The following is an 18,116-nucleotide window of genomic DNA, read 5'->3' as shown; positions in this document are numbered from 1 at the left end:
TGGCGAGGCTTTATGTAAACTTTGTCCAGTTGAGGAGTTTATAAAGGTGGTTAGACTGTAGTTTTTTCTGTTCCGCCTCATAGTCCATCCTTTTTCCTTTCAAATCTCCTTATTTCTTGAATTTGTGACACTCCAGCCTTGATTTGTTGAGCTGGACGAAATAGGGGGATTGAATTTATTACATTTCATGGTATGTAAGTATATGAACTAGTTCTCCCATTTCAAAGCATGTATTAAGTATATTGATGTTTCTCCTTGTGTAATCTGCTGTCTGGAAATTTATATTTGCTCTTTACCATTAGAAGAACTAAATGAAAAGTGATGGTGGTGAATAACTTGCTATGAGAATGTTTTAAACACAAATGCTAACCACAAGCGCAAAATGATACTATCTACTGCCATTTCAAAAGATGATTAAAACTTATGTATTATGAAAGGAAATAAGGTAGAATAAGTGCAGACAATCTTTTATGTTATTATTTAAATCAGATTTAACGTAGGTTTTAAGCCAACAGCCTATGTCAGTTTATCAGAACTTGAAAAACAGAATGAATAAAAAATATTTTTATGGCTCCGTGAACTTGTTAAAAAAAAAGTCAGTTGACATCTTCATCGATGAACAGGAGATTCTGTAAATCTGTGTATTTGGGAAATTACAAATGGAAGTCTACAGGTTTCACTTCATATTTGTTTATTATGAGGATACATAATTTTTTTTAAAGTTTGTTATATAGTTACTTTTGCATCTCTGATCCACCTATTTATTTCCTGTTCTTAGAGAAAGAAGACTAAATATGATGGAAATATATATAATGTAGTATAATGGTCTGCAATGCATTGCAATAAATATTATCATGATAGCAATAAGCATCTTATTTGTTTCGATAAGAAATGTGTGTGTTATAAAACAGGTTGCTCTGAAAAGTTGTAGATGCACCATCATTGAAATGCTCAAGGCCAGTCTGTGTGGGCCTTTCAGCAGTCTGATCTAGTGGAAGGTGACCCTGCCCATGGATGAGGGTATTCAACTAGATGATCTTTAAGTTCCTTTACTCAAAGCATTCGATGATTCTTTCATAAAAGAATGTGGAAAACTATGTATGATATGTGTATCTATTTAGCATGGAGATTAATCTAGTTTCACTGCATTATAATTTTCAATAACACACCTTCTGCATGTTTTTATTGATAAATTGGAAATGAATTTTAAATTGAGTACCACATCAGGCAAAGATGGATTTGATTTTGAAATTTGTAACAATGGTGTGGTTTCACTTGGGCTGCTATTCAGGTAAATCATTTACCAAGACTGACAAGGATAATGACTTGCCCTTTGTTCTCCACCTTGCCTAGGCAGCTGATGTGCATGTTACAGTCAGAATTGTTCCCACCTTTACCATGCAAGACTTACTGGTACAGTCAGGGAGGCTTCACCACCCAACTGATACGCTTCACTGCTCATCTTGCTCAGTCATGGCTTAGCAGGAGCTCATGAGATCATAGAGCAGGCCCAAGGAGAAAGGTGTGGAGCAGGATGCATATGTATGTAGTTGAACATTTTGCGGTGAAATTTTGCTCCAAACTTCACAGGATTGCGGTCTAGTTGAGCAGGTCCAGAAAATAAGTCATGTGTTGCAGTTATGATCAATCTTGGTTAAAAGAGGAAAACAACTTTTACTGCAGTTTAGGTGGAGCATATTTTAGGGAAACAAAGTAAACTCAACATGCTGATTGGGACTTAAGCAACTTAAAAATGCAAGAGCTCACAAAATATTGGAACTGTGCATTTTCAAATATTGCATTCTCAGTGTGTTTACAAGAAAAGAAAAAGTGCTGTTTGTTGGCTTACGGTAATTGAAATGAAACAGAGAAAATGTGTGTTGGAAAACCTTGTTTTATAGCGGAAATTTTAAAAGGTGATGCTGAGTAAGTTACCTGTGAGTTTTCTTATTCTGTTGTTACGATAAAAAAGAGTAGTCTCACAACCTCTTGCCTTTGTACTGTGACAAATGCCAGCAGTTTAATTAGTTGTCATGATTGTATGTTGCTGATAATTATTTGTAGGTGGGATAGGTAATACTTCACTTATAGTGAAAAGCTGGAAGGAATTTTCAGGATGTCAGGAAAACTTTAGGATAATCTGTTTAATATTTTTCAGTTACTTTGGTTATTTTTTCAGTAAAATGGTACTTGATTTGAGTAGCTTACTGTGTTACACCATTAGTAGGTCAGCTGAGCTGCTCTCTTCTGTGCAAAATTTGCATTACAACCTATTCAGTTCCATGTGCTGGAAAAAGAAAAAAAATATTATTGGCTGGTTCTGCTAGTGGAGATACTGAATCTCTATAGCTTAAATCATCATATACTACTGTCATTAATATTCCATGTCTTTTTTCAGGACAAAGAAGGAGTGGAGGGCGTATCTGTGGGAGCCATTCTTTCTGACTACCAGAGAGTTCGAGTTGAAGATGTGTAAGAAAATATTAATCTTTTTTAGAATACGTATTTGGGAAAGTACTTGTTTGTTTTCTAACTCAAATTGGGAGCAGAGATAGTTTCCTTATTTCTCATGTTCTATGACACCCAATGCAGTCAGTTTTCTTTTTCACTTTTTTTTACCCTAAACTCATGTGTTCATTAGTAAAAATCTAGAGAGACTTTACCAGGTTTTTGATTGCTTTTCAGGTCTCTGGATCTGTTGAAAATACTCAGTTTTGATATGAAAATAGTTGAGTAGGTTCAGATCCTTGATTTCAATAGAAAGCTTGCTCAGTTTGAATGACTACAGTGTTGTGGTCAAGTACCTCTATTTTTCACAATATAGATTAACATCCTGTTATCAGGAATTCAGTGTGAGAGAATCTTTATGTGCATATCTTCCCTTAATTCCTTAAAATCTGTAATCTGTTATCATTAATCAGGAGCTTCCATTTGTCATTTCTACTGTGCACACTCTAAGGTCTAGATAGATTGTAATTCTTTTAACAGTCTTAATTAAAAAAGGGAATTATATAATGGAAATTTTGTCTGTTATATAGGCTAATTCCTTTTTTTTTTGGTATTAGACTTAATGTTTATGGTGAAATATAGGAACAGTAAAGTATTGCAATATAAATTATAGAAGAAAAATTATTTAAATGTAGGAAAAGAAAAATTTTCATTCATTTTACATGAATCATGCTATGTAAAAGCATAACACTTGGTTTTATCCAATTTTTTGTTTGTTTTTAAGGTGCAGAAGGCTTAATCTTCAGCCTTTAGCTTACCTTTGGCGTTGGAACCAGGAAATGTTGCTTAAAGAAATTATATTATCTAACATTCAAGCCATAATCATAAAAGTGGCAGCTTTTGGTATGTATTCAGATTCTGAGCAATATTGTCTATTGAAACTTCTATGGAGAAATGCACAACATAACGGAGAAAAACAGAATTCTTTTCTATATTTTAGGATATGAAGTGTTAATATGAAGAAAATTGAAAAAAATAATTACATAGCTCAGTAACAGTCATCATGTCTGAATAATTAATTTAGCAGGATGCAAAACGTTCTTCAGGGAGACATGGAAAAGCTGAAAAGTCATTTTTCCTAACATATTTCCTCTTGTAGTTTTTTGTTCTAGTTTGGTTTTGATTTGCAGTATAAAACATGCATAATTCAGTGGTTCACAGTATTGTCATTTATAGATGATGCAGACTGATGACTAGACAATATTATAAAGCAAACTCAAAACTATTAATAGAAATACAACAAGTTAATATCAAACAAGATGTAATTATGAGGCCAAAATATTTTGCATAACAACAGTCTTTGAGTTGGTAAAGCATAATAGCAAACAGAAATAGTTCATCATTAATTCCAAAATATGATATTTACAGTAGTGTTGTTTATCATATCAGAAAATCAACGTCTTTTCATTGTCAGATATGTAAAATGAGGTTTGTATAATGAAGCAAAACAACACAGAAGATAACATGTTTGTTTATTGCTTGAATGTAAAGATAAGGTCAGATGAAGTTTTATAGGAAGTGTTATGGAATGATGTACTCTAAAAGCCAAAGGAGCAAATGAGAAATGTGTTAATGGTATAATGTATTTATTTCAAGCCTTTATGTAGTTTTCTATTTAAGAGTATCAAATGAGTTTTTAAGCCTTAAGTGTGACCAAAGGACCTTTTCTTTCTAGGTTGACTATAGGTTTGTGGTCCACCCTACCAAAGAATGTATCATATAAGCAGTATCAGTGGTTAAAGATGTATGTTTGAAAAGTAGTGTTGTATAATCTTGCATTAGAAGTCCAATGGCTGGTTTCTCTGGGCAGCTTTCCCATCAAATACCTCATGTCTGTCTCCCTCAAAGAATGCTTTATAACCAAGTAATTTCTCCTTAATTATCAACTAAGAATTGAATTCTAATCCCTTTAGACTGGATGAATTCCGTTACTTAAAAAAAACCAAACACACCTTTATTTATTTTATTTATTCCTCTTTAGCTAGTATAGTTTCTAACTAATTTTGACATTGTCACTATGATGGTCTTGGTGTGTTGTTCTCTAGGATCTGCTAGGGCTGGTAGAAGGATTAGAATGATTAGAAATACCACAGTCCCTCATTCACTTATAGATAAAAAGCAGTGAATTTAATAGCTTTCTCCTGAATTTTGGGAGGTCAGTTACAAATATATAGGAATTGAATGCAATGTTTTCTACTATAAACACTCAGTTTTAAATTAACACTGAGAAAAAAAACACAAAACAAAACATTTGTAAGATAATATTTTTCAGGCCATGTAAATGACATTTATATATTTCTGTTATATTTCCATAAAATAGAATACTTTCATTGCTTATACTAACATGAAGAAAAAAATAAAGCATATGTAACTTATGTTTTCATATCAGAATTATTTTTTAAAGAAAGTATATGATTTAAATAATAGATAAAATTATTTCCGTAGACATCATCTAATAGATAAAATTATTTCCGAAGTAGACATCATTGATGACCTGTCTTATGCCTGATGCAAGATAAGCTTGTCTTTTGTATTCTACAGTCTTAAAAAAACTTAGAATTAGCTAGTTAGTGCACAAAGAGTGCTTTTGTGGGCTATTTATTGTAAGAGAGAATACCATAAATACTTGTAGATAGCAATTAGATAGAAAATCACTCAGAGTTATTTTTCCTTTTTATTTTTTTTGGCTACAGGTAAAAGAAAGATCTTATCAGAGTCAATTTCTCACCTGCCTCAGGCAGACATAATTAGATGTAAGCAAATTTAATGGAGCTTTTGTGCTCTGGGGCCATTCTGTAATGCTTTAATAATTGCATGCCTTATTAAAGTGGATTTAAGGTATGAAGGCTGTTTAACATATCAAGTGGCAAAGAAGATAAGATACAGTTTAACTTTTTGCCTCTTAGATTAATAATCAAAGCTAAACTGCAATGAAAACATTTCAAATAACATATTTAAGAGTCTGAAATGTAATGCATTAGGTGATACATTGTACAGATCTTAATGCAAGAAGCAAATCTGTAACCTGAGCTTGACATTCCTCAGCGCTGGCCTCCTTGTACACCCGCCTTGTCCTGTTTTCTATTAACTCAGGGCCAGTATTGACAGGGTAAAAGCCTGTCGTTTTATGCAGAAAACACATAATTATGCAAGTAAATGAGCATTAGTTTAGTACATTTCCCTAAATCCACCATTACAAATTAATACCATAAACTTTGCCAGTAGTAAGAGTTTTCTATCTCAGAGTAGTGTGCTTTTCCAGATGGGATGCCAATTGCTCTCACTTACATGCAAAAGAAGTATTGTTAGCAACCTTTTTCACATGCCTTCTGTTGATCTGTAAGTAGATCAGCTTTCTTTCTGATGAGAGAAAAACATTCCATGATCTAGCAGCAAACCTGAGTGCTCTCTCTATATATTATATATATATATATAAAAGCTACTTATGCATATTTATCTTCACTGCCTTTTTCTTGTTGCTAAAGATGCCTGTATGATACAAGATACTTTTATCTTTGAAATATACCCTTCTTCAGTGGAAATCCCAGAACGTCGGAATGAGGTTACTTGAATAAAATTGAAAACATTATTGATTGTTTTTAACGTGTGTGTACCTGAAATTCCAGTAATATCCATTGCTCATGTGAGACAGTGTAATATAGCACTGTGTAATAGAACAGAGACAGTGTAATATAACACAATAAGAAGAGGTGTTTTTGATCTCCTTCCTCCCTGGATGCATTTTACGGATTAAATTAACTTGCAGAGTATGCATATAACTTTAAATCTTGGTAACTTTATGTACTGGTCTTACCTGTGCCACATTCTAAAGCAAATTGCTTCTACTGCAGTACAGAGTGTAGTACACATGTGGAAGTGAGGAAAGTAGGAGGGTTACATTTGGAATGAATCTTTGAGTTCCTCACAGAATGATCCTCAGTAAAACTTGAGCATCAAGTTTTCTTTTTAGTTTTGCTTTACTTGTATAGTTAACTATATCTAAATCTTGTTAAGTATTAACACTAAAATTTTAGTGCTGCTATAGATTTTAAGAAGTGACAAACTTCAGTTCTCATATATGTGAGAATATACTTGAAGTTGATTTTATGTCATTCAGTTAAAGCAGTTTGTCCTCAGTGATTCTAGTTTTTCTTGAAGTTTTAAGACTAGCATTTACATTCAGCAAGTTTTATGAGTGCACACTGACAGCTCGAGAATGTGGGGGGGAATTTCTTTTTCAATATTTCAGACAAAACGAGAATATAAGCTGAAATTCCTATCTTTTATGGGATTAATAGTGTCCTCAGCCTACATAGGAAGTGGAGCTCTTTTATGGCATAGCTACATCCTTCATCTTGCAGGTCCAGCTGATATGAGTACTTACAGACATTCTACATGCTCAGCCATGGGTAGAGTTGAAATCACAGGGTCTGTGGAAGCCTAAATTTTGAGATGGTGGGGCCCTAGTTACTTAGCCAGGCTATTTCCCTCTGACAATGGAGTAGTGAGTGGAGTCCTTAGGAAGCATTGCCATCTCCTGTCTGGCAGAAAATCCTAAATTCCTTCTCTAAAATGAGCTGTCTGAAGTATGTATATTCAACTTGAGTCTCCCTTGGTGCGAGAAGATCCTGACACTTGCCTCACATGGACAAGAAAATTGGTATACTACTGCTCTTCATGGAGTCCTCTGGAAAACTGATAGTTTAGGGATGCATATGTTTTTATATATGAGTTTTTACCTGAAAAAGAAGGATACTTCTCAGTATAATGAGCCTATTATTTGAGCCTAACAACCTAGGTGTATCTGTTATTGTTTGTTATTTGCATGCCACTAGTGTACAGAAGGGAAATCTTGACTGACTGAAATTGATAGCCATACTCTCATTAATTTTCAGAGAGGTAAGATTTACATATAAAGTAGTACATTAAAAAAGAACTAGCACCGCACAGTTCCAAGTTAAGTTCCTGAGGGTGTAATTTAGTGTTACAGATAAACTGAGCTAATAGTAAGTTGCTGCCAAAAGGTCAATCTTTGCTTCCCACTGCTAGCTGATTCTTCCAAACCACAAGTCTCTGCTTGTTTCTGCCCCTCTAAAAGCTCCAGTGATTGTTTGGCTGCATCTGGTCTGCCTTTTTGTGAGTGCAGGGAACTTCCTCTGTAGAAGCCACTGCTGCATGGAGGACAAAACCCTCTCTTTCAATAGAAAGCTTATTACTGAATTGGGTTGTCTGTAATGTCAGATCATATCCTGATGATTGTGAGTTTGGTCTGAGTACATCATCTGTGCAATGCAGAAGAGCAGTGTTCTTTGAAAATATGTCTGTAGTTACTAGTACTGAGCCAATTTAAAATCATTATTGAGAAAATTGAAGGTACTTATCACAGGTGAAGATACTTGTTTTCTCTAAATAAAGTTTTTAAAAATTCTCAGACAATTCACAAACATAACAGAAGGAACTGAATAACATTTTGTTAGGAAATCAATGTGAGATACCACTTATTTTTTATACATTGTATAGTAAGGATTATTTACTTATTGCTAAGTAAAAAAAACATTGACATTATTCTTAGCTAACTCAGCTTATTTAGAGATGATTGTTCCATTGCTTTTTAATTTGGGCAGTTACCAGACACTGGAGCTGCAATAGAATCTATGACAGTCTTCACAATGTGTGCTTTTGATAACATTTGTTTTTATTAATATGAAAAAGATTTAGAATCATAGAATCATTATGGTTGGAAAAGAACTTGAAGATCATCAAGTCCAATCTTCAACAAAACAGCACCATGCTCACTAAACCATATCGCAAAGTGCCACATTTACTTGTTTTTTAAACACTTCATTCTTTGAACACTTATTCTGTTTATCATAATTTGAAGTAAAACATAAAATGATAATATTTTTCCAAGTCAAATTTTAATGCTTGCCTATTCTCTTAGGGGTAATTCTAAGAAGTAACCTTAAACTTTTATTAGAAAAATTATTCCTGACCAATGTTAAAGGATTGTCTTTAACATATGATCACTTTTAGTTAATTTTTGTTTTAATTTTTTTCAGATTATAAATTTGGTAGACTACCTATGACATACTTCAGGAAAGATACTCTTATTAGTCTTTTACCCCTTCTAAATCTTGTTTCCTAGCTAGCACATGGTATTGTCACTGAATTTTCAAACAAAGCTTCCAAATCCTAGTTGCCCTTTAGAGTTTAAGTGTATTTGACACTTTTGCCCTAGGCTTGTTCCCTAATGTGTTTGTCTACTGCCTCATTTATCTGCATCGTTCATGTTATTTACAATAAAAGGTACCACACCTGTTTGTTCAACAGACATTGTATGAAAAGACTTGGGAACAATATGAAACCACAGGAGTCATTTTAGCTAAGACCATTTTCTTTTTCTGAGGGAAAAGATTCACATGGGAAAAGATAAACATAGATAAATAGGAATTGCATGTAAGACCAGAAATCAAACAAAAATAGCTTGGAGTTTCAGAAGAGTGTGATGCAAAATAGATGAGTAAAAGAAAAGAGAACTAGGAATGCACTTGAAATAAAGAAAAGTTTTGATTCTGAGCATAGTTAAAAGTTTAGGAAAATAAGATGAGAAATTAATCTTTACATTTGGAATGTTGTTTTCTTTGATGCTTGTATATGAGTGACAGATACTTTGTTGCCAGTGTAAGATGATGCTTTGGAAAGATATTTTAGTGCATATATAAGGTAAAAAGAAATGTTTAAAAATAAAGTATGTTACAGGAAATGAAGGAAAAAAGAAGAAATGAGATTTTGGATAAGTCGATTTAGAAAGAAGTTAGAGAAAAATATGATTCCCTCTTTGGAAAATGGGAAAGATGTTGTTGCAACAGACGACAGGAGTTAGAAGGAAGAGTGAATGTGCCTGAAAACAGAAAAGTAATTGAAAGTTGACATTACTAAGTGCAGCACTTCTTAAGATGATGTCAGAGACAAAGTAGGAGAGAGGTGGATTAAGAATGGAAAATTTGCTTTGCAAACTGGGTAGATCACATCATCTAAAGGAAATTTTGAATGAAAAGAGCATTCTAAGGATGAACTATTAGACATTTGAAGTGAAACAGGAAAGGAAGTAAGGGTTATAGTGAAAGAGACAGAAGACTAGTCAGAGAACTTGAAGCTGAAAAATAGTGGACGAAAAAGAGTTTAGTAAGAGATGTCAAAAGCAGAAAAAAAGCTCTTTAGTGCTTGGTAAGATTTAAGTTCTAAATGCACATTTACTGTGCAGACTTTTGTGCTGAAACAGAGCATAAACTCAAACCCTTAAAAAACCCCTGTGTCATTAGAACCAGAGGTACTTGCTTTCCAGGTCGGTCTGAGTTGAAGTTTTACAGGACTTCTTGTTATAATCTGATCCTTTATTTCTGCTCTGTTCTTTACCCCTTTGCAGGTGATTTATTGATCTTCTCTGTCAGAAGTTTTTGTTGGTCCATTTGGGGATTGTGACTTCTTAAAGTTTTATAACTTGTCTACATGGGGATGAATTCAATGAAAGTGATGCAGATTTTACCATTTGCACCAGACCTCTTTCTCTGTGGATGAATGAAATTTCAATTATTTTCTTCAAAGCTTAATAGCATTAGAACTGTTCAAAGCATGAAATACCAGAATTCTTTAACAGGGGCAAAACAGCACACCCTTTTGTATTCACACTATGATGCTAGATTGGTTGAACTATTTGAATGAAGTAGATTAATAAGCAAACAATGCTCTAAAGAAATTTTACTCAAAAAATTTAAATCAGGAAAGTCATACATATGTGGCCATGTGAACTAAACCTGTAATAACTTTTAAGTCTCTGAAGTCCATTAAAAGTCCTGAGAGAAAGCTGACTGAGGCATTATTTTAAATGAGATGAACCATTTGTTGTCTAGAGTCTTGAATTTGACTAAAAGCAGTTTAATACTGGTATCAAGCAATTCTTCCACAATCTTTTTTAAACTACAAACATTTTAGAGATTTGAAAATCAGAGAAGAACCTTCTGAAATTCAGCAAGGGCAAATGCAGTGTTCTGCACCTGGGGAGGAATAACCTTGAGCACTGATACAAGTTGGGGCTGACCTGCTGAAAAACAGCTCTGCAGAGAAAGGCCTGGAGGTCCTGGTGGACAACAAGCTGTCCAAGCCAGCAGTGTGCCCTTGTGGCTGAGCAGGCCAGTGAAGTCCTGGCGTGCGTCAGGAAGAGCCTGGCCTGCAAGGGAGCTGATCCTGCCCCTCTGCTCAGCCCTGGTGAGGTCTCACCTGGAGTGCTGTGTCCAGTTCTGGGCTCCTCAGTACAAGGAAGATGGGTGCTCCTGGAGCCAGTCCAGCAGAGGGCTACGAATGTGATTGAGTGGAGCATCTCTCTTATGAGGAAAGGCTGAGGGAGTTGGGTCAGTTCAGTCTTGAGAAGAGACGGCTGAGAGGGGACCTCATCAATGTGTAAAAGTATCTGAAGGGGGGTGCCAAAAAGATGGAACCAGGCTCTTCTTCGTGGTACGAAGCAATAGGACAAGAGGCAATGAGCAGAAACTGATGCAGAGGAAGTTCCACCTAAATATGGACCAGAATCAGGGGGAAGACCAACAAGGCCGACATCATCATGGGTGTCTGTTACAGACCGCCCTACCAGGATGACGAAGGGGATGAATTATTCTACAAGCAGCTGGCGGATGTCTCGAAATCGTCAGCCCTTGTCCTTGTGGATGACTTTAACCTGCCGGATATCTGCTGGGAGTTCAGTACTGCAGAGAAGAGGCAGTCTAGGAATTTCCTGGAGTGTATAGAGGACAATTTCCTTCATCAACTGGTAAATGAACCTACCAGGGGTAAGGCCCCGCTAGACCTGCTGTTTACAGAGAGGGGCTGGTGGGAGATGTAGTGGTTGAAGACCACCTGGGAAATAGTGACCATGAAATAATAGAATTTTCAATACTCAGAGATTCAAGGAGAACCAACAATAAAACCTCTGTGCTGGACATCTGGAGGGCAGATTTTGACCTATTCAGAAGTCTAGTCCAGAGCATACCCTGGGAAACAACCCTTGAAAACAAGGGGGTCCAGGAGGGATGGATGTGCTTCAAGCAGGAAGTTTTGAGTGCACAGGAACAGACCATACTGGTGTGCTGAAAGGCAAGCCGGCGGGGAAGACAACCAGCCTGGTTAAACAGGGAGATTCTGAAGGAAATCAGGGATAAAAAGAGAGTTTAACGACTATGGAAGAAAGGGCTGGCTACTTATGAAGAATTTAGGAAGACAGCTAGATCATGTAGAAGGAAAAGCAGGGATACAAAAGTGCAATTTGAAGTTAATTCAGCCACTTCTGTTAGGAATAACAAAAAGTCCTTCTATAAATACATTAATAACGAAAGGAGGGGCAAAGAAAACCTCCATTCTTTGATGGACCTGGAGGGAAACATAGTTAATAGAGATGAAGAGAAGGCTGAGGTACTTAACACCTGCTTTGCCTCAGTTTTTACCAGTAAGACTGGTGGCCCTCAAGGCAACTGGCCTCTGGAGCTGGTAGACAGAGATAGGAAACCAAATAGCCCCCTTGTATTCCAGGAGGAAATAGTTAGTGACTTACTGAGTCATCTGGATCCTCACAAGTCTATGGGACCAGACGGGATCCATCCTAGGGTAATGAGGGAACTGGCAGAAGAGCTTGCCAAACCGCTCTCCTTCATCTTCCAACAGTCCTGGCTCACTGGAGAGGTCCCATATGATTGGAAGTTGGCAAATATCACCCCAATCCATAAAAAAGGCTGCAAGGTTGACCCTGGTAACTACAGGCCTGTCAGCCTGACCTCGGTGCCTGGCAGTGTTATGGAGCAGATCATCCTGTGTGCAATCACACAGCAGCTACAGGATGGACAAGGGATCAGACCCAGCCAGCACGGGTTTAGGAGAGGCAGATCCTGCTTGACCAACCTGATCTCCTTTTACGATCAGGTGACCCACCTGGTAGATGAGGGGAAGGCTGTGGATGTGTCTATCTGGACTTCAGCAAAGCCTTTGACACTGTCTCCCATAATATACTCCTGGAAAAGCTGGCAGCCCATGGCTCGGACAGGGGCACTCTGTGCTGGGTCAGGAACTGGCTGGAGGGCCGGGCCCAGAGAGTGCTGGTGAACGGGGCTGCATCCAGCTGGCGGCCGGTCACCAGTGGTGTCCCCCAGGGATCAGCGCTGGGCCCAGTCCTGTTTAACATCTTTATCGATGATCTGGATGAGGGGATTGAGTCCATCATCAGCAAATTTGCTGATGACACCAAGTTGGGAGGGAGTGTCGACCTGCTGGAAGGCAGGAGGGCTCTGCAGAGGGATCTGGATAGACTGGAGAGATGGGCTGACTCCAATGGAATGAATTTCAACAAGCCCAAGTGCCGGGTCCTGCACTTTGGCCACAACAACCCCCTGCAGCGCTACAGGCTGGGGACAGAGTGGTTGGAGAGCAGCCAGGTGGAAAGGGACCTGGGGGTGCTGATCGACAGGAGGCTGAACATGAGCCAGCAGAGTGCCCAGGTGGCCAAGAAGGCCAATGGCATCCTGGCCTGCATCAAGAACAGTGTGGCCAGCAGGAGCAGGGAAGTGATCCTTCCCCTGTACTCAGCGCTGGTGAGGCCGCACCTTGAGTATTGTGTTCAGCTCTGGGCCCCTCAGTTCAGGAAGGATATTGAGGTGCTGGAGCGGGTCCAGAGAAGAGCAACCAGGCTGGTGAAGAGACTTGAGCACAAGTCCTATGAGGAGAGGCTGAGGGAGCTGGGGTTGTTTAGTCTGGAGAAGAGAAGGCTTAGAGGTGACCTCATCACTCTCTTCAACTACCTGAAGGGAGGTTATAGCCAGGTGGGGGTTGGTCTCTTCTCCCAGGCAACCAAGAATAGGACAAGGGGACATGGGCTCAAGCTCTGCCAGGGGAGGTTTAGGTTGGATGTTAGGAAGAAGTTCTTTACAGAGAGGGTAATCAGGCATTGGAACGGCCTGCCCAGAGAGGTGGTGGATTCACCATCCCTGGAGGTTTTTACAAAGAGATTGAATGTGGCCCTTAGTGCTATGGTATAGTAATTGGAGTTGGATCAGGGGTTGGACTCGATGATCTTGGAGGTCTTTTCCAACCCAATCTATTCTATGATTCTATGATTCTAATTGTGTGAGTGACCAAGCACTAGAACAGATTGCCCAGACTGGAGATATTCAAGAACCATCTGGATGCAATCCTGTACAATGTGTTTTAGGATGACCCTGCTTGAGCAGGGAGGTTGGACCAGATGACACACTGAGGTCCCTTCTAACCTTACCCACTGTGATTCTGGATTTTGTAAAAGTATCTACTTGAAAATATTGCCTTGTTATTTGATGAAACAATACAAAATTTCTTCAAAGACTTATTGAGGTTTCTGTTCCTAAAATGACAGAGCTAAATTGCTTTGAATCCTGGATCTAACTAGAACATAAATAACTTTGATGTTAAAAAAAAAAAAAGTCACAAGAGATTATAGAAAAAATTAACATTGCTGCTATGAAGACTTTTAGATCCTTTTACCTCTTAGAATTCTAAAATTCCATGGCATCAGACTAACCTAGTTTAGAACATACTTGATGAACATTCGAGAAGAAAGATAAACAGAAGTCCTAATTAAACTGCACTGAAAATATATGCTAGAACTATGTCTTTTAACTTTATCACTTAGCTTGGAAAGAGTTAACTATATTTTGAGGTTCCAACCTTGTACAATTCCCACACTGGATAAATTACCCCATAGAAAAAAAAGACAGCTTAAAAAAGCAAAAAAAGAAAAGAAAAGGGAAAAAAGAAGTAGATACATAGTTGACTTGCATGAATGTTACTCTTTTATACAATAATTTAGAAGTATTTTCATGTCAAATCTTTTAGAGGTGCAGAAATACCTGGTATTTGTTGCACTTTTCTTCATTTTTATAAAAAAAATTAAGTAGCTTTTACCATTTTTTTTAATGTTTTGGAGAAGGAAGTTCAAGGAATCTATCCAGTTCACTAATGTTAACACAGCCTTTCATATGTGAAAGTTATGAGGAAGTTAAGAATCAACTATGAACTTGTCAAGTTCTGCTACCAGACAAAAAGTTCACTTCCCAGCTCTTCACAGAAATGAAAGCTAAATATGACAATAGGAGTAGTTTACCTCAAGGCAGTTTAAGGTGTAGGTTTACAATCCATGAATATCTGTGTGGCATGTGCATTTCTACTTGGTGAAGGTTATCAGACATTCCTGCATTCCCACAGAGTAAGCCTGTTTTACCAACTATTACTGATACGTATGAGCTTTTCCTGTGTTAATAGAAACATACTCTTATATTCTGTACTCTGTAAATAATAGTGCTTGATCTGCCTTCTGAAATCACTGCTTTTTTTATTTATTTATTACCTTCAAAAATAGTTCTGTTTTCTCTGTTCCAGTTCTAAGATGGTTGGTTGCATTTATTCTTTATATTCTTTGCTTCCTATACATATTTCTTTACCTTAAAGGTCCCATCATCTTATTATTAACCCTGTTTTCTTTATGATAAAGAGACTGAGAAGAGAGAGATTAGTTTTGGTTCCAGAAAACCGAAGTTTTTCATTACCTCTTATTGAAAATTCTAAATAATTCTTCTGGTGGTGAGCAGCTCATTGGGATCTTTCCAGAAACCTTATTGTGCATTATACTGCCCTATATCATCAGAAGTGTTAGTCCCTGACATTTGTAATGATGGCAGTTACTAATCTTCTCAACAATATTTATCAAGAAGTCAGGAAAAAAGAGATCTTCAAGTTGCTGTAACTTTAAAATAGGTTCCATTTTTTTCTCCAAAAGCCTATGCTAATTCTATGAATATATTTCAAAAAGATTATGATAATAGATAGCAATACTGGAGATTTGTTTTTAACCTTATTTTATGGAAGAAGTCAGTGAGTAATAAGATTTACTTTTTGAATTGTAAGGTTGGTTAGTCAGGAAAGGATAGAAGTTTTTTCCCTGTATTATCAACAGATAATAGTTAACTCATATTTTATTGATATGTGTGTGTGGTAGTGATTCTTTCATAACATATTTATGTATTACAGGTTAGAGTTTGGTTTAATGTAGCTTTTAGAAGAATCTTATGTACCACTATTTCTTAAAACCAATAATTATGATTTATTTTTATTTATTTATGTATTTTACTTAGAGGTAAAAATAGAAATTTTTATATTAAAAGACTTTCTTGAAAATAAAGACTATTTTGAAATTCTGAACATGTATAAAACATGTTCTTCCTAGTCAGATGAGGCTCTAGAATGTGGATTTTATTAGCTGAATGTAATATCATGAAAATGTAACATGGTTTTCTAATGGTCTTGATAAATGTAAGTAATATCAAGCCATTACCTCTCAGGTGAGGGCTTTATGCTACACTAATACATATGTACAAAGTGAACCATTTAAAATACAATTCTTTTGCGTAACTTAACAGTAGTGAAATGCCTTTTAGTAATGTTCTTTTTTTCACTACAAAACAAAGCCCTGAATTTCTGGCCCAATCTTTTTGACATTGCTGAAGTTCTCTAAAGCACTTGTCTTGTGGAATTGCATAAAAGCATTCTGCAACCATGGTTGATATTTTCAGGAAGGAGGTCTGCTCCGGACAGTGGATTTATTAGGAATTACAGATGGAGTAGAAATTACTTGGAAGTAACTATTTGTGCTATCACTTACTGATTTTACAGTAAAACTAGTCTACAGAACTGGAGGTGAAAGCACAATTTGTTAAAAACAGCATTACCAAATCTTTTGAGATGTTTCTGTCATCATATACTGGTCTGTCTCAAAGAAATAAAGTCCCACTTGCTCTCTTGGCACCACATAATAAATTGACGGATGTAGTTCAGTTGGGGAGTGAAAATGCATTGAAAATAATGGACCATAACATTTTAGGCTTAACATTTATTCATAGATGATGCAATTAAATAAAACAGGCATTAACTTCAAGGTCAGTCAGTGTAGTAATAAAAGTGAATATTTTAATTGAATTGTAATTGCTTCCCATGGATACATGTAAGTTAAGTAAAATAGATGTCAGTGCTGCAAACTATAATTCCTAATTAATTTCTTAATTCTACATACAGTCATCCAGGCCCTGGACCTTGTTGTTGGTTTATCCACCCATCCAGCTATCTTCACATCTAGTTATACTTTGGAGGATGTAGTACTAAGAATTTAGAATACATTGTTTTTCTCTTTAGTCTAAACCATTTCAAGAATCTGAATCAATCTACTCCTTTGTTTAAAGAAAAAACGTACCAAATAGAATTATGGATTTATAATAACTGTTTTGTAAGTATGGTTCTAGATACTTTATTATACTAATTGTAGCAATATACATAAAATTTCACTGATGCATGCATACTATTAGAGATTTAAGATGTGGATTACTGGTTCTGCAAATTATGGGTTACATTGGTTCTTGATGCCTTTAACAGCTAAGACAATCTCTGTTCAATCACAATACAAACTTATTGAAAACTGAAATAATATTTTTCAAAGAAAGACAAGCTGTCCAGAAACAGAATTCTGCTGAGAAGCAGAAAGGGTACACTGTGCTTCCAGAGATTTTCATGTAAGTGTGGGATATTACTAAAGAGTTTTACCTGTAGTGTATACACAGAGAATTTATTTGTACTTTGTAAACTATTTATATCATAGTTGCTTTTGAATTATTGTTTTGTGTTCATTAGGAGACAGAACAGTAAGTATATCTGTGATATCAAAGAGAACTTTGTGAAAGAAATGATACGTTAGTGTGTTTGGTTCTGACAACTTTTTCCCTTCTCACATGTTTGTAAACCTTGGTTTAAATTTAAAGGAAGTCAACTTGATTTTATCAAGGAGAGGGGACTTACTTATATTAGGAAAGCAATGATGTTAAGGAAGAATGTTAATATAAATGTGTGAAATGAGTAATATGACACTCATTTGTTTATTTTAAGAGAAATTGCTTGTTTGGCCTATCCCATTGCAATCAAAGACATAATGCTAAGCTGGTATAAATTGGAAGAGATCACCAGAATCATTTGGACTATTGAAATTGAATGAATATATTTCAAAATTTTTTCCCCAAGAATAAATTATCATTATTGTATATCTAGCACACACATTTTAGTCTGTTAATAAAAAACAATAAACCAATATGAAAAAGGAATAAAGAGGGGGAAAAAACCTCAGTCTTCTTTCACTTTAATTATTAAGCAGTTCTAAAAGCATTCCCCCAGATAGTAAGGGAATTTTTAATGTGCATTAATGAAATATTTAGAACTTTCTTAGTGTTTTGAAATCTCATTCACTCTAACTTATTTTAGTTTTTAAATATACCAAGATCATGATTGTAAAAATTGACATATCAGCTATTTTAACTCACCAGTGCCTTTATATAACAGTGTACTGAACATTTATGTAACAGCTTTCATCATCAGTGATCTAAAGTGCTTTGCAAGGTACATACTTCAGAAATTGCTTCTGAATTGAGTAATTCTGGTGGCAACTCTTTAATGATACCTATTATTGTATAAGCAGTAGAATAGGAAGAAATGGGCAAGTG

The 18,116-nt window shown here is 36.1% G+C and overlaps 1 protein-coding gene across 4 annotated transcripts in view; it reads left to right on the top strand.

Annotated features, from left to right (window-relative positions):
* The window catches only part of DPH6 (diphthamine biosynthesis 6), a 212,078-nt gene that overhangs the window by 40,726 nt on the left and 153,236 nt on the right, over positions 1–18,116 (top strand). For all 4 annotated transcript variants that reach the window (XM_050334899.1, XM_050334898.1, XM_050334900.1 and 1 more), the window contains exons 4-5: positions 2,399–2,472; positions 3,233–3,351. In XM_050334899.1, coding sequence (XP_050190856.1) covers positions 2,399–2,472; positions 3,233–3,351 — 193 coding nt within the window. The remainder of the gene's footprint in view (positions 1–2,398; positions 2,473–3,232; positions 3,352–18,116) is intronic.

This window comes from Myiozetetes cayanensis, unplaced genomic scaffold (genome assembly GCF_022539395.1).
Source record: "Myiozetetes cayanensis isolate MyiCay16 unplaced genomic scaffold, myiCay2020 scf6-25, whole genome shotgun sequence".
NCBI lineage: Eukaryota > Metazoa > Chordata > Aves > Passeriformes > Tyrannidae > Myiozetetes > Myiozetetes cayanensis.
Note: the sequence above shows the minus strand (reverse complement) of the source record. Positions and strands in the feature narration are given on the sequence as shown.